The 27511-nt window shown below is 41.8% G+C and overlaps 1 protein-coding gene across 5 annotated transcripts in view; it reads left to right on the top strand.

Moving 5' to 3' along the window:
* The window catches only part of ESRP1 (epithelial splicing regulatory protein 1), a 42274-nt gene extending 27478 nt beyond the window's left edge, over positions 1-14796 (top strand). For 3 of the 5 annotated variants that reach the window (XM_017837767.1, XM_017837768.1, XM_017837766.1), the window contains exons 13-15: positions 163-331; positions 10261-10366; positions 11880-14796. In XM_017837767.1, the coding sequence (XP_017693256.1) occupies positions 163-331; positions 10261-10351 (260 nt within the window). In that variant the 3' untranslated portion in view covers positions 10352-10366; positions 11880-14796. Of the gene's footprint in view, positions 1-162; positions 1348-8373; positions 8442-10260; positions 10367-11879 lie in introns of those variants that run through there. The other 2 variants (XM_017837769.1, XM_017837770.1) reach the window with 2 other exon arrangements.
* Positions 14797-27511: the final 12715 nt, after the last annotated feature.

The raw sequence follows: 27511 nt of genomic DNA, 5'->3' as shown, positions 1-27511 counted from the left end.
TCATCAAGCTCATGTTGGTGGCTCAGATTTATTTTCTGTGATGAGTAAGGGAATGAGAAACTTGTGAAGGCTCTTGACATACTGCAGGGTTGTTGTGTATGTATGGTCTGTTATCTCTGGAATTCAAGAGTTCCTAATCTATTTTCCATTTGTTCCCTTTAGGCCTTTCACCCCCTTCCTACTCCTTTCCCGCTCCTGCTGCAGTTATGCCAACAGAAGCTGCTCTGTATCAGCCATCCATGCTTCTCAACCCACGAACACTCCAGCCCTCCACAGCCTACTACCCTGCTGGGGCTCAGCTCTTCATGAACTACACAGCATATTACCCCAGGTAAAGCAGAGGAGAAACCAAGCAGGAACAAAGAAGTCTTTCTTTGCAGCAAATGCACAAAGCTCACAAAAGAACATTGTCTGCTCTGCTAAAGGCTTGTGTTACCAAGAACAACTTGTTCAGTATCTTGTTCAGGGAAAAAAATTTAAGGATATCTAAGGATTTTCCAAGTTTTAGAGTATTTCAGGTAGCCATAGTTTTTTTGGAGTTGGTTTGTTTGTTGTCTGCTTTTGGTTACTTGGTTTTGTTTTGGTTTTGTTTTAAACTTAGGTCGCACATTTAAGTGGGATATTTTTGATTTTTCTTTTTCCATCTACCTAACATGCCTCTTAAGCTTGTTAGTTTGCATTGTTATGCCCTCAGTGGAAACTGATGTGTGTGGTATTCCTTCCCATGTCTATAAAGAAGCCCTTGGCCCCTCTTTAGAATGGGTAGATGGAGGTCTGCCCTAACAACTTCTGAAATTCTGCCTGTTTTTGTTTTTTTTTACCAAAGTAACTTTTGACCTTTTTGGTGAAAACTGTTTACTTCTAGAAATAAGTTTTTCATTGAAGCATATCTGTATTGAATGCATATGTAAAGCATATAGAGGCATATATTCTTTCTGACCTCAAACACCTCTAACAAAGTGCTTTTGACTCTTCTGGATATATTAACTGTTTTCAACAGAACAAAAACTCTGAATAGCATTTGCCCTCTGCAGTCATGAGGCCTTGGAAAGAGCCATGTTACCTATAAGCCATAAACCATTCAGCAACTGTCAGGGAATCTGTTAAAGAACTCGAGTTTTTTTTGTCTCTGGAGAAGGGTCTGAATAGCTACTTAGGTAGCTGTTAAGCAATATGGACTCTCCTGTACCTGTAAGATGACAAAGGTTTTCTTATTACTTTACACTAAATCAATGTCTGTGAGCTGCCTGTTGTAGTTTTTGCTATTAAAATGTTTTCTTCACTCATGAGTTAATTTCTATAATGCCTTCAATAACTGTCTTATGGTTATGATAATGTGTTACCAAACTCAGCCTCATTAATGTAAGATTAAGAAAAATAAAATTCCAAACTTGCACTGGCAATGTAACCAAGTTTCTCAATAACAGTTCTATATGTCATGAAAATGTAGCAATAATAGTTTTGTTATAACTTTGACATGTTGTACTTCTTAAAATAAGACTGGCCACTGCAAGCTTCGTGTCAGGCCCCACACAGATCTCTCACTGAATGGGGTCCCATATGAGTCCTGTTGCTGGCTGCTTGGGCTGTGGGCATATATGTTGGTTACAGACTGATCAGCCCCAAGTCCCTAAATATCTTTTCTCTATTCTTGTCTGATAGCTGTTCGCTGTTCTTAAGAAACCATTCTTACATAGCTTCTGTGCCAATTACAAGTACCTCCATCTTAAAGAAAATAAGGAAGAATTTCTGGAGTCGACTTCTTTCTGGGTTGTGAGATTCAGTGTTTGACTATTGCTTTTCTATCCAGAGTAAATGTTTGATCTACAGACAAATTGTATATACTCCAGTAGATGTAGTGATCCTTTGTTGCTGACATTTTGGGCTATTTTTTTTCTAAAAAATGAAGTTTTGTTACTTTTTAGACAAGTTTCTTTGCTTTGTAAAGGATACAATAAGTAATTGGGTTCCTTTGATGTAGCAATCAGAACTCTCTTAAATGTAGTCTTCTGATTCTGAAATCTAATTCCAAAAATGTTAAGTATGTGCTACAGGAAAGAATAGGGTATCCTCTCTACTAAGTGATCCATTTAAATGCATGTACATGGAAAAGCAATACAGAGCTGGTGGCTAATGATCAGACAATGGTTCATAAATCTAACTAGTGAATACTTATGGAAATAGGGAAAGTTTCTTTGACCTGCTGCCAAAAGGTTCTACCACTTGTGTTTTGCAAGGTCAAGTTGCTTTATAATAATCCAATTCTGTTTTCCACACAACAATCAATGTAGAGGCAGGTGTTGTTTTGGTCTTCAGTATCTATCAGAAATCCTGAAACTCTCAGACTCATCTTAATGATGAGTCTTATTCTCTTCTTAATGCTCTTATAGCTTTTGGTGATGAAACCCAATTGTGTAAAGAAATGGATGCCTTCTAAGCTATTAAAATAGCTTTAGTGAATTCCTAATGAAAAGGAGGGAGAGCAAGTTATTCGGGATCTGTCAGTCTTTGATATCTCTCTTCAACTTGTAATTATATCTGGCAACATGCTCTGACAGCAAATCAGTGGTCTCATTCTCTGTCTAGTCCCAGGCTTTTAAGAAAGAACAATAGGATTCATGGGAGGGAGGAGTTTTTCTTTATCTAATCCTGAATAAATGAGTGTACTAGGTGCTATATGTACATTGAAAGTAATGAATAACTGCTCTACTTGGCAATTGCTAACATGTTCTACAGGAACTTTTTACCATATACAAACTTGAAAGCTACTGCTACAGGGTATGCAGTTTTAAAACAAAGATGAGTCTTGCTGTATTTATTGAATTCTAATCCCATTTTTATCACTTTTATGCATTACCTTTAAAACCTCAAAAGTGTCTGTCAAAGTCTATACATCTAGTAGTAAATTTATAATTTGTACTTTGTTAACAGTACTTTAAATAGTGCAGTGGAAAGAGGAGCTTCTTACTCAGTGGGTAGTATGCTTGTAGGACTCAGCCAAAACATGATGTGGAAGCTGAAGACTGATGTGTGTTCAAACAAGATGGATAAATTCCATGGCAGGAAATTCATTGTGAGTTAGTGAATACATAGAAACCACACCTGGCTCAGGAAGTCCTTGAACTGAAAATAACTAGAAAAGTGTTCTTCTGTTCTGTCTCCTATGGTAAATTCTTGTGCTGTTGAACTGAGGTGTGTAGGAGAACTTGTTCGTTCACACCTTTGTAGTACTTGTCTTGAGATACAGGCACTGCTTGAGAGTGTGGGCCTGTTCTAATGTGTTTCTAGCTGTATTCAGTTGTGCTGGTCTAATAGTGGCTAGGTTTGGGTTATCTCCCTGTTGTACCAGTGTGTATACGGTTCTCTCTCTTGGAGTGGTTTAAATTAAAAGGTCTTTTTATGCAATAATGGTATGATTATGACATTTCCTGCACAAGGAAATACAGAGTAATCTTAGTGTTCTCATCTGTCTGCTTCCATCTCTTCCTGCTATGGATTAGGTGTGGTTTTTCTTGTTATACACTAATCAACTTGTATATACATGTGCAACATACATATAGCATTAATATTTATGTATGCATACCTACAGAAGTATGGGTGTGTAAAAGTAATACAACTAAGGTTAGAAAAAACTCACTTGTTCTCTGTGATGGATCAGATCCTCTGTAATGATCATCATGGAAAACAAGTGAGGCTTTTTCCTACCTTGGTCATTGCTCAGATCTATATTGAAGCACCAATAAGTTAGATGGAGTTTAAAACTGGCAAAGCTAGAAACAAGTAGGCTGGATCAGAGCGATAGTAGTCAGAGCTGCTGCCAACAGCTTTGTTTGTGTATCTCTGTCTGGCTAACCAGCATCACTTGACAGAACTGGGTTAGGAAACAACCATATGTGTATTTAGCCTGGGAGCTTTGTCACAGATGGATAACAGCAGCAGCCAGAAACAAAACCTCTTCATCAGCTTAGTTGTACTCACAGCATCATAGCAACACTCGGAACCACAGCTCTTAGACTCTTTGCACTCTTTTTTATTATTATTATTGTACTAACTATGTCAGCTTGGATTGCGTGAGATCACATCTGCAGTGAATGGGCATAAAAGCCTACTGGTGGCTTTCAGTTGCTGTCCAGCAGATGGAGTTCACATGTTTACATCAAGTGGCAGAATCTGGAACTCTTCATTACCTATCCTTGCTCATATTGAGCTGGTTTCCATCATGAATTTGTCAAAATAACTTCAACTCTTTAGTTAATGGCACAAACTTGTCACCGGAATGATTTCTTGGGTGGGACACTTAATGATTCACTTTTGTAAATGAATGTAGCTTGCCAAGGATTAGAACAGTAGGGGTGCCTTGAACTACTACTGTATTTTGTTGGAGGAGCAGTGCATTAACAGGGAAGATTAATTGTTGCATGCCTCCATAGGCTGTCATTATCCCTTTGTTTGTAGGTTTTAATTAGTAAAATTACCATGGTGTCTGAAAAGCAGTAGAAAGGTGGGTATCTGTAGGATCAATAGGTATGTGTATATCAGGATAGTAAAATTATTTAAATGAAAAAACAAAATGAACTCCACCTTCCTTCCAAGTTGGTAAGCCTGTAAAAATGTTTCTGCTGGTAGCAAGTGTCCAAGATTTACTCAACCCACCATACAAAATGGCACCATGGATTCTTCCTTTTGTTTGTGTAACATACTGAATCACTTGACTTTCAGCTACCAGCTCTCACTGTTGTCTTCTGACTTTTCCTCTGCTAGCTGGTAAAACATTTGGATTAGTCTGAGGGATTAGAACATTGCTCAAGTTTGCTGCAGAGATCAGTTTGAGCGTGGTTTTTCCTTTTTCTTATTTACAACACAATTCAGTGGTGGGAGAGATCTGTCTGTTGTGCCTCAAGGCATGTGTGTCATCCATGCAAGTGGCTCTCTTAAACACTGCGGTGATCTCAGGTTATTCAGGGCACAAAGATATATTGCTGGATACTTCTCTTTACTCAGAAGCAGCCTTCTGTGGGGTGTGTTAAAAGTCCCAACACTACCCAGGGCAGAAAGTGTTTGACTCCATTCCCACTGCTTCTTGTCATCATGCTACCATCAACTTACACAGCTGGGAAGCTGATTGCTGTAGTCAGATGGAGTGGACAGCAGGTTATCTGGTTAAATGTGGGGAAGGCATCTGTACTGAAGGGGCTTTTGGTGTTTCCAGGGGTAGAGTTGGGTTGATCTTGGAATAAGGCTCCTTGGACCTGAAAGCTTTTTTTTAGTCTTCTTTGTTGAGAACAGAGTCTGTGATATTTGTCCATGATTAAACAGCAGTCATGGGGATCTAAATGTTTCTATTTGATTAACGGATGACCTGATGGTTTAGTGCTACTACTCCTGCTATTTGTCAAGTTACATGGCCTTTCTTTAAATGGATAAACATTTCAGTTTTGGAAAAGGAAAATTATTCTGGTTATGTAAATACTTTTGCTAATAGCATGTCTTGTTAGTTTTTGTGAACAAAGTACCATGCTAAAACTTTCAACTTTGGTAATTATACTACAAAATTCACTAGTTTTGCTTCTCTCAAACTTTTGTATGAACCACTTCTAAAAAAGCCTTATAGTAAAGGTGCATTTCCTCCTGATTTGGGGCTGCTTTCCAACAATGAACATTATAGGCATTATGCTGCAAGCTTGTGTATGTGTGCACATTATACCCATGTCCTGTGCCAGCCAAAGAAGTAGTTGAAAATCCCTTACAGTCTCTGAAAAAATCTGCTGTTCACTGGATTTTGGACTGATCTGTCAAAATGGATGATGTGTGTCTATTGCTTTTTCTGGTCCTTCTGCTGGCTTCAATCAGAGAATCTGACTTTGGGGTGCTTCAGAGTTGCTTAGAGTCTGCTGAGCTTCCTAGACCTCACAAAGGGGGGGATAATTTAATCTTGAAATGCTAGTGGATGAGTTTGACAAAGTTTTCTTTGCCTACTAGTGTTCCTCTGTGTATTACAGTGAGGTATGTGCAGTAAGACTATCCTGCAACACAGGACCTGTCTTAGAGTCCTGAAATTAATAGAAGCTGTCAATCAGTAGCTTGAGAAAAGGTTATCTTCAGTATCTGTTGTCACAAAGCAGAAAATAGTTAATACTTAACAAACAAAAAATTTTTTCAAGACTACAGAGAACTAAGTCATGGGAAAAACAGGGATTGAAAATCTGCAGGGAGAGAAATGAAACCTCTAGATGGTGTCTAGGCACATATCTGCTCCTGTGTGCAAATAGTGCTGGATATGTCTGTGGTTCTGTTGATTGACCTGCAAGATACTTGGCAGAGATCTGAAAACCTGCTTGGCTATGTGTGCTGACTGCTCCCAACTCACACCCACTTGTAATATAAACCACAGCTTCCTTCTGGATATTTGTATCTGTTAAGCAAATGTATAATGGAAAAATGTTAGGAAATCAGGAGAGACAATGATCCTCAATGTTTCCACATACTTTAGTGATCAATGTTTGGGATCCCTTTAAGGGTATAAATGGCAACATCAACCTTTAGAAGATGTGAAAACTTGTTCTTGCATCCAAAACTGATTTCTGAAACTTAATTATGTTTTATTTTGAGGGTCTTTGGAGAATACAACAATCTCAGAAATATTGATTGGAAAAAAAATCCAATCTGCCTGATTAGATCCAAGAAGGATCAATTCATAAGGAAAAGAGGTTTGCATTGGGAAATGCTTCATACCATGTTTGATTTCAAGAACTGGATGGGTATTAAGAGTTAAATCCTTGCACTGCATCATTATATAGTGATATGCAACTACTAAGAACAACTGTAGAAATTCTGTCTGACCTGATGTAAAATGTGCAAGTATTTGTTCCTGAGATTTGTTTAATTAGGGAAGATAGACTGTAATGTTTGTCTTGTATCCCTCTCTGGACACTTTTCACTACCCATCTCCTCTATCGCCTGCTTTTCCATCTGGAAACATGACCACTCTAAGTCACTGCTGTTTCTCTAGGAGGTTGTCACCCCTCAGACTGGGGGTGGACCTGGCTGGGAGCAGTCCCTAAATTCCCTAAGGGAATTGGAGCAGATAGCACCCTTAGTTTAACCCGTGGCTGAAGCTGTTACCTTTATCTCCAAGGTGGAGTTACAAATTAGCAAGTGCTAATTACCATTGCAGGGCAGAGCCAGCAGGCTGAATAGCTAGTTTTAAACAGGTTTCCATGTTCCTTGAAACAGAGAAAGACCCTGTAGAAGGAATGATAAAAAAAAGGGGGAGGAAGAAAACTGAAAGGGAAGTGCTCTTGCCCCAGCAAATGCTGTCCCACCAAAGCTGAGGGGAAAGCATATGGAAGCACAGTAGCAGGGCCAAGTGGCCGAGATGGTGGGAAAGCTGTTCTCTGGAGCACCAGGTAAAGCTGTCATGGCCACTACTGCAAGTTCTTGTGCCTGTCTCTCAGCAAAGGCCAGGGAGGCAGAGGAACTTCAGTTTAACAGTGATATGTCCCAAAGACAAGGGCTGTAGCTGTGTTTCAGAAGGAAAGCAAGATTGCCCAAGGAGTCTGTCTCATTGTTTTATGGTGCTTTGTTTGGTTGATTTTTTTGTTGTTGTTGTTGGGGGGGTTTTTTTTTTTTTTTGTTTTTTTGTTGGGTTTTTTTTTTAGTGGTGATACAAGCTACCTCTGTATTGACTTACTAAATTAGTTTACTTAAGAAAGCTGCATCATGGTCTACTTTGGGGACTGGGCTCTTTATCCCCACTAATAAGAACTCTGCAAAGAAAGCTGGCAAAAGGTCTCTTTCCTTACTCTTCATGTTAGTTTTGGAAGTAATGGGATTGTTCTCATAAGAATTCTAGAAAAACTTAAACTATTCTATATCTTAAGTTCTCTGTTACCTCAGATGCACAAATTATCCTTTCTGGTAGCCTCAGCTGGCTGGCCAAAAGGACCCAATGTTAATGACACTCTTTTTATAAAGCTGTGCAGGTGCAAATAGGCTCGAGGGGTGCATCTTGCTCACTAAATCCAAGGGCAAAATAATTCTTTTTTTTTTATTAAATGTTACACATATATACAAGTGTCTAGCAGTAGATGGATAGTCATGTGGATTACATGGCATTTTAGCAAAAAGAGGATATTTTCTGGAACTGCCAATTCAAAACAAAACAGTTAAGTAGCTACAGTTTTGTGGCAATTGGAACAAGGCTATGAAAGACCTGACAAAGAATATCAAAGCTTCTGTCATCTACAAATGGAGTATTTTGGGCAGAAAAGAATTTTTATTACTCCTGAATAAATTATATGGTTGTGGCACTAATATTGCTTTAAAGCAAGACAAGCACGTTCGTTCATGGCACTAACCTTTACTATCCCACAGTTTCCATTGACCGCAGAAGATGCTGTGTCTAAAAAGTCCATGAAACAGAAGTGAATGGAAGCAAATACTGCCTTGCTGGCAGCTCTGGAGAGTTCCTCCCTCAGGTATATTTGGCAGATAGGTAATAGAGACTGTTGGCCTGGATCTGACATCCAAACTGTGGATGGACATATCTGCCGTGGGTTCATATCCTTACTCTGTAGCTACTTTAAAAAAAATGGGGTTGGAGACAGCATGTGATGGCAATAAGTTCCAAAGCTGAATGGAAGGGGGAAGACTTATTTTCAGCCTCATTAGTGTCATTAGGTGACCCCTGGATCTTGTGTCTAAGAAACTGAGTAGTACATAGGTATATTGACTGTGGTAATATTTTTTAGGGATTGGTATGGCTATTAATATCATGGAAAAGGCATGCAGGAAACCATTAGTGAGATATGTTGTGATGAGTTTGTATGAGAATGCTACTCTACAGCATAAAACCTTCCTACAGCTGTTTTTCTGACAATAGGCTCAAAATTGATAGAAATGATTACATGTCTTGTCCTTGGCATCAGACTATCTCTGCTGTTTAGTGAAGAATTATTCACAAAGGTACCCAGGAACACAAAATTGTGGAGATAAAAAAGCATTATAAGCAGTTCCTATGGAAAATGGAAAAAGCAACTCTCCTAGACACGGATAGTTGTTCACGATGTTAAACTTCATTGAATTTCATTTGCTTTGTGAAACCCTTTGAAAAGGTTTGTTTGAAGAGAAGCCACAAACATGTTTATGCTGTGTCCAGGAATGGCTTTTCTGCTGGATTTGTTTGTCGTTTGCTGTGACTAAACTATCCCCTTCGATACTGTGCTCCATAAAGATGACCCAGGGCTTTGCAAATGGTGGGAACTTAGGGCAAGACTGAAAACTGATGAGAACACATGCTTGGAGGCAAATGCAGCTACTAGACTTAGAAGCTGCAGAGGCACTCAAGAAGATGAACTTTAACTTAGAGAGATGGAATATAGGCTAACACTGTAGGTCTCATGGGGAGTGAGGGAGGAGTCTTCCACAAGGCATCTTGGGGCAGTAGCCTTTGGGCTAAAGTCAGTCTTCATAAATATTATCTTAGCTAAGGATTTAAACACAAATATAAGCAAGCAAAGGGAAGACTGATAGTGCCCAGCAGAAACTTTCTCATGATATTTTCATAGCCTTGAATTTGGAGAACAGAAGTGGAGGCAGTCTGGGAACTACCTTTCTAGTGTAGTTTGAAGAGGTTATTCTAGGTTTAAGGAATAGCATGAAAATGGTGATGGAAATGGGTAGGTGCTTGAAGCCATGCTCAGGAGATAGAACAAAATTATCAAGGTGGCTCTGAGCAAGAAGTATGGGCTCTTTGGGGAATGAGTTTGTTTCATTGTTTTTAACTTTCATCTTAAAATTGTATAATAAGTAGGAGTAGCCAGTGGCATCCTTCAGTATTAGGACAACTTGAAGGATAAGTGGTCTATGCAAATCTTCCAAGTAGTGAATTTGTTAACTTTTCCCTTAGAGACTTTGAGAATGTGTGTGGCTCTGCAGGAGATGTGTTCATCTCTGATCTCCAGGGACACTCTCGTGAGACCAGTCAGTTGTGACTGCCAGGGTCTGGAGGCAGTGATCTTCGACAAAATACTGTGTGCACCCCTGTGTTGTGCTGTTAGAGGAGGCTGATTACCCCAGTGTGGTTTCTGTTGTTGAATTGCTCTTGATGCTGTGGTGATGGAAGCATTATGAATGTCTAATTGTGCCCTGAACTTTGTCTGCCCAGGGCTTTAAGAAAGGTTAAGGTTGCATAGCCAGCTGCTGGCTCTCTTCTGCACTAGTTTGGCTTCTGATTGCTTCTATCTTAACTTGTGTTTGTAGTATGCAGCAGAGGATGGACTTGTACACACAAATGATCCTGCCAGGACAGTGTCCAAAGAATGGATTTGCATTTAAAGGCCCCAGCAGTTAGACTTCCTTAGAGAAGGTAAGGATATGAACCCCAGGAGATGGGTTTTGGGTGCATCATAGTGTTTGCTTCAGATAACCACTATATTCAACATAACTTTTCATTTGCTGCCCTGGGAACACAACTAGTCTTTCCTATTTCTAGAATGTCATGCTGCAATGTATAAAGCCTTGGCTGTTAAAGCCATCATTTAAAAGATTTTGACTACTCCAGTCATTGTAAGGGCTGCTGCTTTACATGCTTCCCAGGGCTTCAAATGCATGCTACTTCAAGCTTTAATACCAGTACTGAGAGAAAGATCCTCAGAGACAGTTTCCTCTGTGGAACAAAGTGCAGAGATGATGTTACTTCTAGCAATGCACTAGGATGTAGTGTTGGTTAGGCAGAATGAGCTACTTTCTTAGGTAACTACAGAATCTGATTTCTAAGCCTCGTGCTGATGTAAAATTGTAGCAATGAAGTAAACTGTGTTTGTATAACAGCAGCTACTCTCTTGCCTTTGTGAGCTTTCTGATCAGGCCACTTGAGCCTTTCAAGCTTGGTTTACTTGATCTTCTGTATAGGAACAGTCAAAGGGTGAAGTCACCCAGAAAGCACTTGTGCAGAAAAATGCAAGTTGAACTGCAAAGCAATGTATTGGTGACTGCACGAGGTGCTTTATCATGTGCTGTAGTCTCAGAGGAAAGTATAGAAATATATTTATGAGAAATGGTCCTGTAATCTTTAGTCCTTTAAAAACATATAGTCAAAGAACTTTTATGCCCTTTTCTTTCCTCTGCTCATTCTTCAGCTTCCCCTCAGTCTTCTGTTTTGTTCTCCTGCTTTTGACGCAAAGGTAACTTAGCCCAGTGTATAATCTACTTCTGGGCAGAATCTTTACCTGCAGCATCACCTCACTGTCACCTGCTCAAAGTGTGCTGCTTTTGCATGTGCTTTGCAGAAGTGACCATCTCAAGTAGTTGGCTAACAGGCTGGCTTTTGTCTGGGCTGATAAAGTTAAACCCCATCCCTACAGCTGACAGTCTGAGGCCATAATTAGGTGCTCATTAGCATCCCGGCCTAAACTATGCTGCATAGCTTCCCACCCCGCAGCTGTTTGTCTGTAGTGGGTGTTGCCATGCAGTGACTAGGCTGGGAAGCTGATCTAACTGGAAGATCCCATGGGGGTTGCCTCTTAATCCGTTTTCAGCAAGTTTACAGTTTAGCTGTGTGAGTACCTGTGTTGGCCCAGAGATGGGAAGGTTGAAGTGAACAAAGCAGACACTGAGGGACAGTAATGGCATTGCTGTGTTGGAGTTGACTGTAAAACTTCACCTTGAGAGGTAAAAGGTCTTGTGATAATTGCATTAATTCTGGCATACTCCTAGTGAAGCACTGTTATCTTAATAGGCAATGTCACTGAAATCCTGTGTGTGTAAGGTGAAAACTAAAGCTTTGGGTTCTTCAACAAATATTTGATATTTTGGAAATCAAAAAATAAATATTTGCTTTTATCATGGTGTTCAGTGACCTGCACAACTCTTTTGTGCAGATTCCTCCACCCTTTCTGATGTTTTGAACAAACACAGCAAGCATAGATGGAGATTATCATTACATTCCCAGTTTTACTGCTTCTCAAGCCAGTTGTGCTCAAGAGAAAAATCACCAGAACTCTGGAAATCAGCAGATGGATCTCTGTGTTCAAGTTGATGCCCAATTTTCAAACAAGCACACACAGACCACTAAGCCCTTCATTGAGAGCACAGGTGTTGAAATCACGCAAGTCCTTGAGGGTTTCTCCTTGATGAAGTATTCAGCTGCTCTTAACACAGACATAGTTTAGCCTCAACCTAAAATTCTGATCTATGTTCTTTGAAATAGCAAAAAAGTCTTTTTTTGTCTAATTTTGCACACAGTTCTGTTTTAATTAAAAAAGTATTTTACAACCTCTAATTGTGCACTTGACATTTTAATAAAAAAAAGGTGGGGTTTTTTTTTGGCTTGTATGTATGTCTAAACTGTGCAAAAGAGGCCTTTGTAAACTTTATATGCAGGCATATTTTATACAGTGCAGAAATAATTAGGAATGTAAAATGGATTATCTGAGGGGAAAAATGCTGTAACTTTGTAAAAGTATACGTGTGGGATGTTAAATGCTTTGTCTCTGATTCTTGTATGCTTTTTCATATGCACTCAGGTATTTAAATTTTAAAAGGCTTACAGGAGTATGCATTTTCAAACTTTGCTCACTCTGCTTAGTCAGAAAACAAGAAATGTAGTTAATGTCTCTCCTGTGCTACTACTTTTATTTTTCCACTTCCTGCTCTACCCACCCTGCTTGGTGTTTGACAGCCTTTCATGCAAGAGAAGGAATTGTGATCTCTAGTAAGACCCAGCACCTTATCTGCTTTAAAGGAGGATCACTCAGGGATGGTAGTTTGAGCTTAGTCTCTCTCTGAACTAGAGCAAGTAACCCAGCACCACAACTGTCACTCTTACCAGAGAAATCAGGTGATAAATGTGCTCTTACTTAAATAACTTTTAGCAGCCTCTGGTCTCCCTGCCTGCCCTGAGACTGGGCTTCAGGCTGAGGGTTAGATCACTATGTCTTTCCATGGCAATTACACTCATCATTTCTACTGAAGAAAGGGGGAAGGAAACCCTGAAATAAAGAGATTTGTGGGTCTAAAAGTTGCAAAGTGGATAGGTTCTCTGGCATGTTCAAAATAAATATTGCAGAAGTGAGGGCTGCAAGCACTTCGGGTTTGTGGTGCTTAGAGTCCTCCTGTATTTAGTTCCCATGAGCCCAAATCCACAACAGTGCCTTGCTATCTCTGAAAGGAAGTAAAGGGGAATAAAAAAAAACCAAAAAACAAAAAACAAGGATGGTGGGGTGGCAAAGTAGGAAAACTGTTCTAGACAAGTGATAGTCTCCCCCTTTCATTCTTCCCTTATTATTTTTCACTTCTCTTTTCAATGTGCCACCCTCCCCCACTCACTACAGCCATAGTAATCTAGATTTACATTTTCTCCTGGCAAGCTGTTACACTCTGAAGTATTTGACAGAGCCTTTTTTTAAAATCACTGTTCTGTAAGCACGAGTACATCAAACATGATTTATTGGCGCAAAATATTTTTAAATGGTATTTCTTTCTTTCTGAGAAGATGGTTTTGCCTTTCATTTTGTAGCATGATTATAAATTAATAGTTATACATTAGCCTATATGAGCCACTGGGGCAGTGATGGTGGAATGGAGTCTTCACATATTAACTGTGCAAATACAGACAGGGAGTGAGTGGATGGGAAGAAGTAGTCCAGAAAAGGCTTGGAAAAATAAATCACGAACTGAATGCAACAATAATTAAATGCTTCTGAAAAACAAAAGCATACTTCATGTTGGGTTACACACATGGGCCTTTAGTTTGGGATGTTTTCCAAGTGTTCTATACAGTGCTGGTAAAACTTTAGCAAAAAGTTATAGCCAAAAATTGCAAAACGTGGATCAACTGCAGAGCGAACAGAGAGATTGTGAAAACTGCTCCTGGAGGCCTGCTGAAGGCATTGGGATTGCTTCATTTGGTGAAAAGGAGACTGCGGTATGAGAACAGTATATTAAAGTTATGGCTATGAAGAGAGAAGGAATAAATTCTTCCCATTGTGAATGGGACCAGGAGAGAAGGGATGGAGTTACAGAGGCAGATTAAGGGATCAGAACAAACCTTCTTATAGCAGCAGTAGTTAAATACCGCTCTGAACTGCCTGGGGAGGCTGCTCAGTCTCCACCCAGGTAATCTTTTGGGACTGATTGGCCAAGCACTCATTAGAGATGGGACTAGTAGAGCTGGTCCCACTGTCAGATACAGACATGGACAAGATCTCCTCTTCAGGTCCCCTCCAGCCTTGTTTGTGGTGATACTGCTTTCTTCTTAGGACCCTGGCCTCAGATGTTAGCAAGTGAACTGTACATCTTAATATATACAATATGAGCTGGGGATTGTGTTATTTTTCACGAGCTCTCGTATTTGGGAGTCTTTAGACTCTATTTTCAGAACTGAATTCTTTATACAGTTTTTCAGTAACTGTTTTAATTGATTACAACTGGAGTTCATTTAACCTAAAGCTGAGGAAAATAATATTCCCTCATTATAATGGGTGCAGGTTTTAGAAAACAGGCAAACTAAAAGTTATGTGATTTCTGCAAAGGGGGGAAATGTGTGTATATTCTGTTTTCTTTTTGCAAAACTAGCAAAGCTTTGAGATTTCCCAACTATCTCTGAATATCTCCATTACTTCAGTTAGGAGGTTCTCAGCTGGAGGCAATTTTATTTATTTAAGAAGGAAAGCCTGAAACTCCATCAGTAAAGATGAAAGTCCAATTCCACACAGTAACTTTCTCTGAGATTAAGAGTATTGATTGAACTTGAGATGTGAATCTATTGCTTGTTGGTTTGGATGTGTAAAGAATATGTAATATGAAGGTAATAACTGGAATTAATCTGAAAAAAATATGTGAAAATATATATTGTACTTTCATAAAGACTATATTTAAAATTATTGTGTTACATGGAGAAAGTTTTTCTTTCCTTTCTTTTTCCATGCTTCCACTTGTCTCTGTCCTGTTCTGCTTTTCTGGGGGTCACCTCTTTGACCTTTCTGGAGCTGGGAGGGAATAGAGCTGGGCTGTGCCCCTCACAGATGGAGTAGGCCAGGCTGGAGAGAAGGGGACAAAAGGTGCAGTGAGAAGACCCAAAGCACTGCCCCAGAAGAGAGGACGAGGGGCTGGCACGGTCCTATTCCCAGCATTTCCTATCCAGCCCCTACCACTCTCCACTCCCATGCTCAGGTAAGGAGCCTGGGTGTTTGCTGGGCTTGCCACTGCCTTACAGCAACGGGTTAGGTCAGTGTATGCTCAGACAGGCATATTCAGCTCATGGATCTGCACAGACTCCTTTTGTTGGTGTTGTTTTATTGTCAATTACTTGAACAGTGATGCAAACAACTGCTCTTCCCTGCATCCTTGCCTAGAAAGGGAGATGAGTGATCCTTCTACACACCATAGGTCAAAGATGGGCTACTTGGCAAACAAGCCTGGGCAATCAGAGCAACCGTAAACAAAATAAGTTTGCTTTCACCTGCCTTCACTACCTCTGCCCTGCTTGGTTTGTGAAGCTGATGGAAGGTCATGCTGTACTGAAGGAAACAGAGGAAAAAGAAATTGTTTTCATGGTGTAAATGGAGCATGGTGATAAAAACTGTTCTCCTGTGGTTCTTGCATGTTGTGTGGCAGTTACTTGGTGTAGTAGCTGCATCTCCCCAGGGGATGTGTAATCCTCTCCTGCTGTGGGAGATCCTGCAATGAGAGACTTCAGTAGCAGAGTCGCAGCAAACACTGCTGAAAGGACATGTGGCCAAAGCACTGGCTACAGAACCGAGCTGGAAAACAGCTGAAAAAGCACTGTGGCTGCACTGAGAAAAGTTATTGAATACCACCCCCACTTCTTCATTTAGTGATGTGAGAAATGTGGCTGCACCCATCAGCCTGGCTGGGCTTGAGGGAGAGGACTGATTGAATGGCCATAACTGAGCAAGGAGCCCACATGAAGTCCAATAAATCATACCCTGACTGGCTGTGACTGCCTATGAGATATCTGAAACACAGAAATATCATGCCCAAACTTTGGGCTTTTTTTCAACTTTTATCACTTCGATTAATGAAACATATCACCTCTGCCTACAAAGCATGCCCTCATTCATAGCCCGGGGCCATGATGTCATAGCCTGACAGCAACCCCCTTTGAAAATCCCTTCCTCCTCACCAGCTATGCTTGCACCAAGCCCTGTGCAACCACACACCACTCTGAGACCTGGGCATGGCTCTAAGGGTCAAAGTGCACCCATGGGCATAGAGAAACAATGGAGATCTTTACTGCAATAGTTTGCTATTACTGAACACAGTTTGGAGTTGGATCAACAGCAGTAGCTGCACACAAGGAAGCCCCACTGCAGAGCCGGGGACGAGCAGGGAGTTGAAGTAGCACCGCCAGCAATACTGGACTGTCACTAAAACATCACAGGATCCCAGGCAAAGTTTAATGAAGGCAAGCTGCAGGCACGGTGCTCTGCTCTCTCCCTGATGATAGCACTAACACATTGAATTGCCCCACACTCAACCAAGACTTCCTGTGACAGGTGAATGGGGGGCAGAAGCTTGTCCCAGCCAGTCTTATTGCATCACAGAGGAGAAATCAAAGCAGGCACAAAGTGATGAGGTGACAACATTTCTAGAGCACCCCACTGCTCATAAGCCATCTCTGGCAAAAAGACTCTTGCCACTACTCTAATACAAATCGTAGATGAACTATTTTTATTAACCAGTATCTCAGATGGAAAATACAGTTACAACCAGATGGGAAAAAATAGTAAGAAAGAGCTGATAGATGGGCTTCAACACTTGATTCTTTCTCAGGCAGCAACTGCAAAAATAGTATGATGAAATGACATTATTTCTCTCTGACTTCAGGTTAAAAAGCAGTCCATGTTCAAGGAGACTGCACTCAAAGTTTCAAACCCAACCTGACCTCCAAGCTTCAGGCAAGGTGGGTCTCCTTTCCACGCATGTTCACGAATTGCAGCTGCTCTGCAGGTTCAATAACACCCTCACCGGTGCCTGGTGCAGGCTTCTGACTGCGCAGGTACCTGGGGGGATGGCTGTGCAGGGACCCTGGGTTACAACCACTCTGGGACCTCATGGGCCGTGGGGGCCCTTAGTCAGCAACGCTGCTGGGGCATCACACAGCATCGCTGTGGATGTTGTTCCCCCTGCTCCCTCCCAGGTAGGATCAAAAAAGTATAAGAAGGTAAAAATAAATAAATAATGGCAATGCAAAATTGGGTGCTTTGGTTAGCTGTACATCACAGGGCAGAAACAGCGTATTTGAGGTAATTACTCAGATCTTCACTCTTTGTGGAGAAAATAGTGTTTGGGAGGAGCTGGGGGGGGGTTCTGGCACAGCCACCCCATCTCCGTGGGCAGCAGTCTGCGGGGCAGAGCCGAGATGCCCACCCAGCACAGTGTGGCAACTGGGGAAAACTGCTTGGAACCAAGCTCTTGGCCACAATGGGCTTGAAAAGAAACTCTGCTTCTAGTGCATTGTGCAGGTGATTTTTCTCTCCCTCCCAACTCATTATAAAACCTGTGAGCTGTGACCAACTTTTTGGATGCTACAGGCAAGTAATTCTGCTATTGAAATGTGTGTCTGTGGCATGGCAAGACCTGGCATTGCCTCCACCAGCTGAGGCCACAGCCACAGAGTGTGCTTTCCATACTGAGAAGATAGAGGCTGGTAGGTAGAAATAAAAAAAGGCAGTGTCTTCCAAATTTGTCTCTGTATGTGCTCTGGGATAAATGTATAGCAGCTGAACCAAATGGAGGGAAGGAACTTTCTGGTTTAATTAAATGAGCAGGCTTAGCAACCAGATGCTTGAATAAAGAACAAAGAAGAGTTGCCATTTGTCCAGGAGAGAACTTCAGTGCTGGGGATTGGTTTGTGGATGGGCCACTTTCTCCTGCTCCTGCCCATGGAAAAACCACTGTATTGCCTCTTGGCATGTAGGTGACTCGAACTGACATAAATGGTGATCATACAATTGCATGGGAGGGTAAACTGAGCTTCCCTTGATGGCAGAAGCTGCCTTTCCCTGCAGTGCACACCAGGGTCACCTGACAAATCCCATATGGGTGATGCACAACATGCTTTGGGTACTGACAGATTTACAGAAAGCTGCTTAAGGTGGAAGGCAGCTGCACAGCAGCTGTACAAGGTGCCTGCACATCCTTATTTTGTTGTGTTCAACTCAACTGAACTAATAAGATGAAAGGCAATTTAAAAGCACCTTGTGGATTACCTTGTTCAAGAGCTTCTTAAAAGCTCATACAATGAAAGTGCATTTGATCTAAAAACACAGCATCAGTCATGACAGTGTATAATAGCTATAATGCTTAACCCAGAAGGAATCAGCTCTGTTAAGTGTATCATTTTACAACTGCTGGCACCTGGGAATAGCGTCTGAGTTTCTGGGTCAGTCTTTCAGATCCATTTGTCAGACTAAAAGGGACTGAACCTCTTCTACCTAAAACTTAACAGCTCTCTCTGTGTTGCCCACTCCAGTAAATCTAATGGCCAGCAATGGTGCAACAAAAGTCGTGCAGGCAGCTGGTGAGGGAGCTGATGTCTGTGATTTAGTCCGTTCTGAAACCAGTCTCAGGCAGCCCATTTCAATGCATTTGTGTGCTATTGGAAGTGTTTCTGATGCTGAGTTATTTCTGTTGCTTCAAGCCTGACAGGGCTCACAGTTCCCCTGCCCCACCTCACAGAGTTTATCCTGGTCCCACTCCCTGGAGATTCCATGACAGCAGAGTCTGAGCAACCCCTGGGCTCAGGGGACCTGAGTTTCACCTTGTGTTTTGCCAGCAAAGTGGCCTCACTTCTCTTGGGTTTAGCACAAGGTGGCTGATGAGCGTTATCTGAAAGCAAGGGAAAGTACAAACAGCTTTTATCTCCATGAAGCCAGGCAATGTGTCCCCCCCACCGGCTTGGGGTCAATGACATCTGTCTGTGAGGCTAAAAACTACCAGCCTCTTATCTACAAAACCTCTTGCAACAGAGGGACCTGAGATATCTTTGTTTTCTGGCTCTCAAGACATAGACCAAGGCTCAGGTCAACACCTTAAAGTTTCATTTTACCAATCAGGAGTTTGCAGGGCTCAGTGTGTGCCATCACTGGCCAAACAGCCACATTGCAGGACTGCTGTTATCACAAAAGTGAAACCTATTTAAACTGCCATCCTGCTATCAAGTATTCCAGCTCCAGTATGTCCAAGGAGAAGCAGGTAGTCAGTTCAAGGGCTAGAGCTGTTTGCTGATAAATATTGATGGTGTGGAGCAAGAAGTATTGCAACACTGCAAAAGGTCCTTAAAAATGTTCAGAGGATAAAAACTGCCAGCACTGTTGTGATTTTGAAGCTCAAATAATAAATGATTCAACAACTGTACAGTTACCATGGGGATGAATTCTCATTGAGCCTAAAATTACCAAGCTGCTGACAAGGACCTATTTTTAGTATCAGCAGATGTGTATCTTTAAAAACATCAGCACAGACCTACTACTGTGTGTTTATGTATATACATGCCTGCTTGCCTGTAATTGAGTTTTCTGATGCTAATAATAAAAGCAAAAATAAGTAAATGTCTGACCGTTGCAACAGACAATGCAGTGATTTAGGCTGGGGGTGATAAGTGGAAGTTGCAATTAATACCTGGTAAATAAAGCATGCAAAGTGGCCAGATTGCCAGTATGTAACTGAACTAGTAAGCAGAGCCCTATCATTACCATCAGCTAATGTGCTGCAGTAATGGAGTGTCTATTTTTGGTGTCTGTGAGTATCTAATGGGAAGCACTCGTCTGCGCTGTCAGAGCCCCACGACACAGGAAAACGAAGAAACGAAGCCTCAAAGCTGACAGGAGCTGCTGGCACAGATCCTGTCTCCACACTCAACCACGGAGTTTGTAAGTGCTCTCCCTCTACTTCACACTTGAGGGAGGTGCAAGGATAACCCCCCAAGAAAGCAGACAGATTAGGCGAGGTGTTAATACATCCCCAGCAATGACATAACGCAGCCGGTACAGTGCCAAGTTGTGAAGTGCCTGCTAACCAGGACCAGCTCATCCTATCTGTGCTGACTCACCACAGCGGCACCGGAGTGCACCAATTTAAGAATGGTTAAGGTCCCTGCACCGCTGATTTTGACTGGGTTTTTCTCATTAACTCTAGCAGGATGGGCTGGAGACCTGCCTTTTTTTATAGCCCCATTTTGCTGAGGGGGATGCCAGAGGGTGGCTATAATGGCATCTCATTTGGTGATAAAAGGGTGGGTTTGTTTTTGCCAAACACGTAGCTGGATAGAAATATCTCTGCTCGCCTCTTGGCATGCCAGTGCAGTACATATACATGCAAACGGAATTTGCTAGCAAAGCAGCCAGGCAAAAATCAAAAGCAGTACATTGCAGCCAGGTAGAATAATAGGGCATCACAGGAGACAGTTCAGCAGTTTTGTTTAAAAACCAAACAAGCTCTTCTAGTTTCTGAAGACAAGGGAGAGGACTGTAGTGGTTCGTAGCAGGCAGCAGTGCTCCCCGCCTGCGCTGCCATGTGGGAAGCTGGTCACACCTCCCACAGAGAGCTACGGGGGAATAATGGCATTTCAGATAAGAGAGAGAAGAACTAAGGATCAAGAAAAGCCCTTGCGTCGAGACACATTGGGAAAAAAAACACCTGTGAGTGGTCATCTACCCCAGAGTAAATTATGTAAAGGGGCCTGACTATCCATCATTTCCCATTTTTGATATTTAATTAGGAAAGAATAGTTAGTTCCTCAGAATTGGCTCTTTGAGATGTGTTGGCCATATACACTCTGCTCTGGGAGCGTACCTGCATCTGTTACAAATGTCCAACTCTGCTAAGAAATACCATAGTGTTCTACCACCATAGAAAACTCCATACACGCTCCCTTTTTTTTATTCTAAATATTTGATACTATATAATTTGGACCTTGGAGGAGTTTGGTTTGACTCCGAAGAAGCTGTCTCTGTGGAAGCCAGGCATCCAATATCCAGGTGAGGTCTAGAGATGCTCTCATTCAGAAAGACTGAGCAACTTGGCCACACTACTGAAGATTAAAGTGAGAGCTTCAGGAGATCTGGACAGCTGAACTGCCTGGGCTGGCACTGCCTTCTTAACATTATACATGTGGGCTCTCATCTGCATTTCCTAATGCCCTTGCCAAAAGAAGAATAGGAGGGTATACACTGGAGAGCAGAGGTGTATAGGACATATAGACATGTCTGAGAGGTCATCTCAGGCTCATGGCTTATCTGAAGCAGAGGATGTGAATTTAATTCTGTAGCAAACAGAAACTTGACCTCACATTCCATTTTCAGTTTGAACAATCAAAATTGGAGAGGTTTTGTTGTCCAGGCACAGTGATCTGAAACACCCACACAGGCACTGGCCTAGAACATTTTCTGAGAAGTCACTGGTTCACAGGAAACTGCTTTCTGATACAGAGGGCGTTGTCAATTCTTGTCAAGACTCAAGGCACTAGGTTTACTGAGACAAGAGCTGCCACTATGAACACAAACCCTTACCCTTGGGCACACATGAACACCAAACTGGTTTGTTCCCTCTTGAGTCCAAAGGTATGATCCAGATGATGCAGATGTGAGCCATGGGGGAAAGTAAGAATGCCTGAACCACAAGGATGACATCTGCCATCCTTTCTGTCCTTTTTGTCTGCCTTTTTCCGTGATGGAGAAGAAAGGCCTGTGTCTGCCTGAGCAGTATCAGCTGAGCTGTAGATGTCCTCCTTTGTTGTAGATGAGTAATTGGTGTCTGGGGAAAGGGTGTTATTGCTTTTGAGGCCCCACAGATTTCAGCAAGAAACAGTAGAATCTAGATGTAGAAGAAACTGGGGAGAATGGTCTTTTCAATCATAGGACCCCAAATGACAGTAGTGCTTAAGGTGAATCATGGTGAATGGCAGAAAAGAGCCTTGAAATTACATGCTTGCTAAGGACTACATTCACATACCCTGGATTCCTTATACCTAGTTGAGATTTAGGGAAACACTGGATGAATTCCATGTACTGGGGAATATTTTGGGAAGGTGGATGTGCCAACTTTGTGGGATCATAGGATAATTCAGGTTAGAAGGATCTTTCAAGAGTTCTCTAGTCCAACCACCTGTCCAAAGCAGGGACAGCTCTGAGGTCAACCATGTTACTCAGAGTTTTATCCAGTCTGATAAAACCCACCAAGTATGGAGACTGCAACCTCTGGGCAACCTGTTCCAATGTCTGACTGTCTTCATGGGGAAGAGGTTTATCCTTATATGCAGGACATAAGGATGTGGTAAATTATATAATCAGCTTTGCTGTGCCTCAGAGACATCACCAAGAACAGTGAGAGTGTTAACAGCTGAGTAACAGCTGTTATTCAAGGGAAGCTGTTGATGCCAGGATCACCTGGAGCTATGAATTTCAGCTGTGAGATAAAAGTGACAACATGAGTGCTGAAGTCTTTGGTACTGACAAAAGTTTTGTCATCATTGCTGAATGTACAGTCAGAAGAGCAGCAAGGCAATAGATACCACTTGTACTTAATTTCACTCGCTGTGATATGGGTTAAAAAGCTGCATTAACTAACCGAAAAAAAGGCAACTCAAAGAGGAAGGTGTAACTTCTACAACTCCACTGCTTTCAAAATCACAAGCTTTGCAATAATCAAAGAGTCGATAACCACACAGGTTCTGTTTCATGGCCACAGCTGTGGAAATCAGACTTGGGCAGTGCTGTACTTCCCCCATTTCCCCACAGAGGCTAAGACTTGTATGTGCAGCATTAGACAGAAGATTCAGATCTCATGTGCTGGGGTGTTGAGGAGTACTGGTGCAGAAATAAATACAGTCAAGCCCCAGAATTATGTTTGTCCTCCCATCTGTCCTGCAAACCCACAATTCTGGAGTCAATCAGTGACAGGAAAAGGGCAAAACCCCAGCAAGACCCAGGCCAAGAGTGCACCAGAACAGAAGAAAGAGCTGGTCAGTGCTGCCCACGGTCAGTGCCCACATTTCAGCACCCTTTTTTACATAGTCAGGGATAGCTACTCAAGCTTACCTTAGTTTTCTTGGCTATGCTACCATTTTTTTCTCAACAAGGAAGCTTGTTTTTACCTACAGTTCTCTAGATGGGTCTTTCTCAGTCTTTCCTCTCATTATGGGGCTCCTTAATCTGCTCTCAAAGCTTCAATAGCCTCGCACTCTAGGAGTTAGTAAGGGGAATTGAGGCTTACGCACTCTTTGGGGTTTCAGTGTGGGTGCTTTGCTCTAGAGCGTCTGAAACATCTGTTTCCCCAGAGTTGTTCACATCCCTGTGCTGGTTCAAATCTCAACTCTGTGCAGAGCTTTTTGTCTTGCTCGTCTTCTGTTTCTCTTCCTGGTCAGCTCCAATGTTTCCTGAGGAGTCTCTTTGCATAGAGCCTGACTTCCAGTTCCACACCCCTCTCTGGAGGCAGCTGTCACAGGCAGCATCCGCTCCTGCTGTTTGACTGTCAGTCCTCAGCATTACACACAGAAGTCAAGGCAGTCACATCTGACGGGCTGGCCAGGCTCTCTGCTTCTCACAGAGGGAACCTTGCTCCCCTGACCACGCTGAGCACCCTCTCCCTGCCCTCTGCAGAAGGCAGCTTTGCATCTGAGCATACAAAGGCCAACTGAACACAGCAAGTCAACTCTCCTGGCTCAGAAAGCACTAGAACACCCATACCATCATGCACAGCTATCAAGAAAATCAACTGCAACCCCTGACTAAAGCTCCAAAACCTGGTAGTATGGAAGGGATTGTAGCCAAGAGGGAGCCAAAGTACCAGACATCAGGATAAAAACTGCTGGGGCTCTTCCACCATGCAGCAGCTGATATGAAGCTGTTGAATGGCATCCAAGATATTGAGCTACCCAGAGCTCAGGTCTTACCCAGTACAACAGTCCCTAGAGTTTTAAAGATTTAATTATGTAGGAAGTGATTCTCCCCCTCTACTCCGCTCTCATGAGACCCCACCTGAGGTTCTTGTCCAGCTCTGGGCCCCCAACATAAGAAGAACATTGATCTGTTGGAACGAGTCCAGAGGAAGCTTATTAAGACAATAGAAGGGCTGAAGCATCTCTCCTATGAACAGAGGCTGAGAGAGTTGGGGCTGTTCTGTCAGGAGAAGAGAAGATTCCAGGGAGACATGCCTACAAGAAAGCTGGAGAGAGACTTTTGACAAGGGCATGTACTGATAAGACAAGGGGGAATGGCTTCAAACTGAAAGAGGGCAGGTTTAGATTAGATATTAGGGAGAAATTCTTTACTGTGAGGGTGGGTGGTGAGGCACTGGCACAGGTTGCCCAGAGAAGCTGTGGATACCCTATCCTTGGAAGTGTTCAAGGCCAGGTTGGATGGGGCTTTGAGCAACCTGATCTAGTGTAAGGTGTTCCTCCCTATGGCAGGGGGGTTGGAATCAGATGATCTTTAAGGCCCCTTCCAACCCAAACCATTCTATGATTCTATGATGATCACTTATGAAAGATCACCTTTGGAGTCAATCTATTAATCTCCTTTGCTGAGTCACAGGAGCTCAAATAAATTGGACTGGACTACTTGTGAAGCTGAAATTGTACATGAAAAATCATTGCTCTTTTTATTTAATTTTACCATTCAAGTTAACTTCTCCTCTCCAATTTAAAACTGTCTAAAGTTTATGGACTTAAAAGTAGTGCCTCCTGAAAAATACAATTTCAACTTCTAAATGTCTCTGTTGTACTTAAAACTGAAGATCAGCTTGTAATATAATTTTGCCAAGCATATACAATCTGAAACCATTAAATGTTTTTCTTTTGTTTTTTTTTTTCCTCCTCACCCTGAAGGAATACTTTAGAAGATAGAAGAAAAATCTCCACTCTTGCGAATGAGAAAAAAAATTGCAACCATATTTAAAAATACTGAAGCCAAAATAATGGAGACTTTTAATAATAATAAGTTAAAGCCATTGCAATGATAAGGCAGATCTGTATCGTGCTGGCTGCAAACTTCAAGTCTCTACTGCATGAAGACATCCTTCAAAGAGTTATTCATCATCGATACATACCTGACAATAAGGATTTTTGTTTTGTTTAGGAAGAAGCAGGTGAACCAAAATTCATTTGAAATTCTATTTCTTACAATATTTTGGTAGTTCTGATAGGGTCTGATCTGCTTTTAATAAGACAAGACCTGTTCAGGAGCAGCTCTCAAAGCAATGCACTCACAGGACATATGCAGTATTGCTCTGACATACATTTGCCTTAACTTCTACAATGAGACAAAAAGCACAATGATATTCTTCCACAGTGTTTACTATATATAATTTTTTTCTCCAGAAAATTTAATTTTAAATCTAATTAATAGCACATGTCCTTTGTGTAGGGCTATCTCTTATTCTTACTGTCAATAAAACATCTGCACATTTGACCCTGTGCACAAGTACCATTTCAGCGACTCACATCTGGTTCATGCCTGTGTGTGCACATGCACAGCACCCAGGATAAACACGTTTGCTCTTTAGCCCTGAAGCATCCCTGTTTCACTGCAGATTGGAGAACAGGATCAGCACAAACCAAATGTCTCATGAAAGAGTCTCCAGGAAAACAAGGGGAAAAGTGAAAAATGGGGCTGTGGATCACTTCCAAATCCCTGCTGAGGTAGGCAACTTGAGATCCTTGACATTGGTGGCCTGTCTTAAAAGGAAAAAAAAAGAGAAGAACAGATCTATACAGATGCCATGGTGGGAATTTATGTCTCATTTCCATTATGCCACCAGTCTCACACACTCCAGGCTTACTTATTCCTTTTTTATGGGAATAAGATTTCTGTGACCTGTGACCCAGGATCCAGCCATGGTTCAGAACAGAGCTGAAAGCAGCCGGGGAAGTTTGCATCGAGGTGTTGGAGAAAAGCAGTTGTCAAAGCAGTCTGGTGAAAGCTAACAAGAAGAGCAGACCAGCAAGATGAAAAATATAAATGTCTGCTTTTTTACCTTCCAAAATGATGTACAGATGAGCTATCACATCAGGGGGGCATACCTGTGCACTGACTGACAGCCAGGTATTGCCAGAATAGCAACTGTCAATGCTGCCTGCTCACAACAGGACAGAATTAGGTATCCCCCTCTTTTTCAGTCTTTCAGGAGAAGCTGGGGATGTACGGACATGCATTCAGTCACCTGCTTCAGCACTGTGTGGCTTCCTGTGGAAAACTACTACTTTTTTAAAAATGAAAAGGCATTGCACTATGGATTTAAGAACATTAATAACCCAAATTTGCACTTTAACTTAAAGCCCGTGCTTCAGTAGATTTAAGCCTTGAAACTAGGACAATTTTTGTGATGCAGGTAGAATAAGCCCCAGCCTCTTGTGGTAAAATGCTTAGAGCAGTAAATATTTATTATTAAGTCAGCCAGGATCCATTTCGTCTAATTAAAACATTTGCATCCTGGTGCTGTCTCATCCCATACCTCCAGATGGAAAATGTATTTCTCTAAGTCAGTGCTGCTCCTGAAAGTGACCTCGTTGAGCTGGAAGACTACAACCTCTCTGGACTGTAAAATCACTCAGAGACCACCTTCTGAGGGGGAGCTGATGACACAAGGCTTATAAAGTGCCAGCTTTACAATTGTTGCTGCTATAAAACAAGTTTTTGGGGTTGGAATTGAATGCATTAAACTTCATATAGCTCAGGAGCTTATAGCCTTTCTTTAGCACCTATTCATGAATGAAGTCCTGCTAGGCCAGGGATTACTGAGGGACACAGAGACAAGGTATTTTTTACAATTTCTTTTGACTGCTGATGTCCTAGTGCCTGCAGTGATGAAGAGCACCCTTAGCTGGCCATATTACTGTACCAGACACCACCATAGTATGTAATGGGAAGCAAAAATAATACAATTTAGATACAGGATATTGCAAAAGGAACAACTAATGCTGCACGCCTCTGAATTTATGGTGCCTGATTTCCTGTAGCTTCCTCTGTTGTGGAGTTTACAATGTTTACTAATGCAGCTTGGGCACACTGCAGCCTTCCTTTCTCTATGGGCACCAATTCCTTCTTTTCCAGCAGCTGCCTTTTGCCAAGGAAATTGCATAATGGCAATTCTGCAGCTTTGACAAAGGTGGCTGAGGTTAGTCACATAGCTAGAGCATCATTTCTGGAAGAAAAATAGCAAATCAAACTAATTGACTCAGGAAATGAATTTGTCGATGTCATTTTTGTGTTCCCCAAAGGCATTTCTGTAGTTACTGTAGCACTTTAGGTGGTGGTTTCCAGCTACTTCTAAAAAAACCCAAAAAACCATAAAGCCCCATAGAAATAGAAGTTGAAAGGAATTTTTCTGTTAACTTCATCTGTTCATTTTGTTGCAGCTAGGATTTTGCCTCTGATTTCTGCCCTATGTTGTACAAACTGAAGATGAAGGACACTTTTAACTTGCCCTCCAACTAACACACTACAAGGTTTATAAGAAGTTAGCCAGATCATGGCTACCGAAAAGCGACTGA

Source organism: Lepidothrix coronata, unplaced genomic scaffold, assembly GCF_001604755.1.
Source record: "Lepidothrix coronata isolate B3197 unplaced genomic scaffold, Lepidothrix_coronata-1.0 Scaffold309, whole genome shotgun sequence".
NCBI lineage: Eukaryota > Metazoa > Chordata > Aves > Passeriformes > Pipridae > Lepidothrix > Lepidothrix coronata.
The sequence above is the reverse complement of the archived record's forward strand: the minus strand, read 5'-3'. Positions and strand labels throughout refer to the sequence as shown.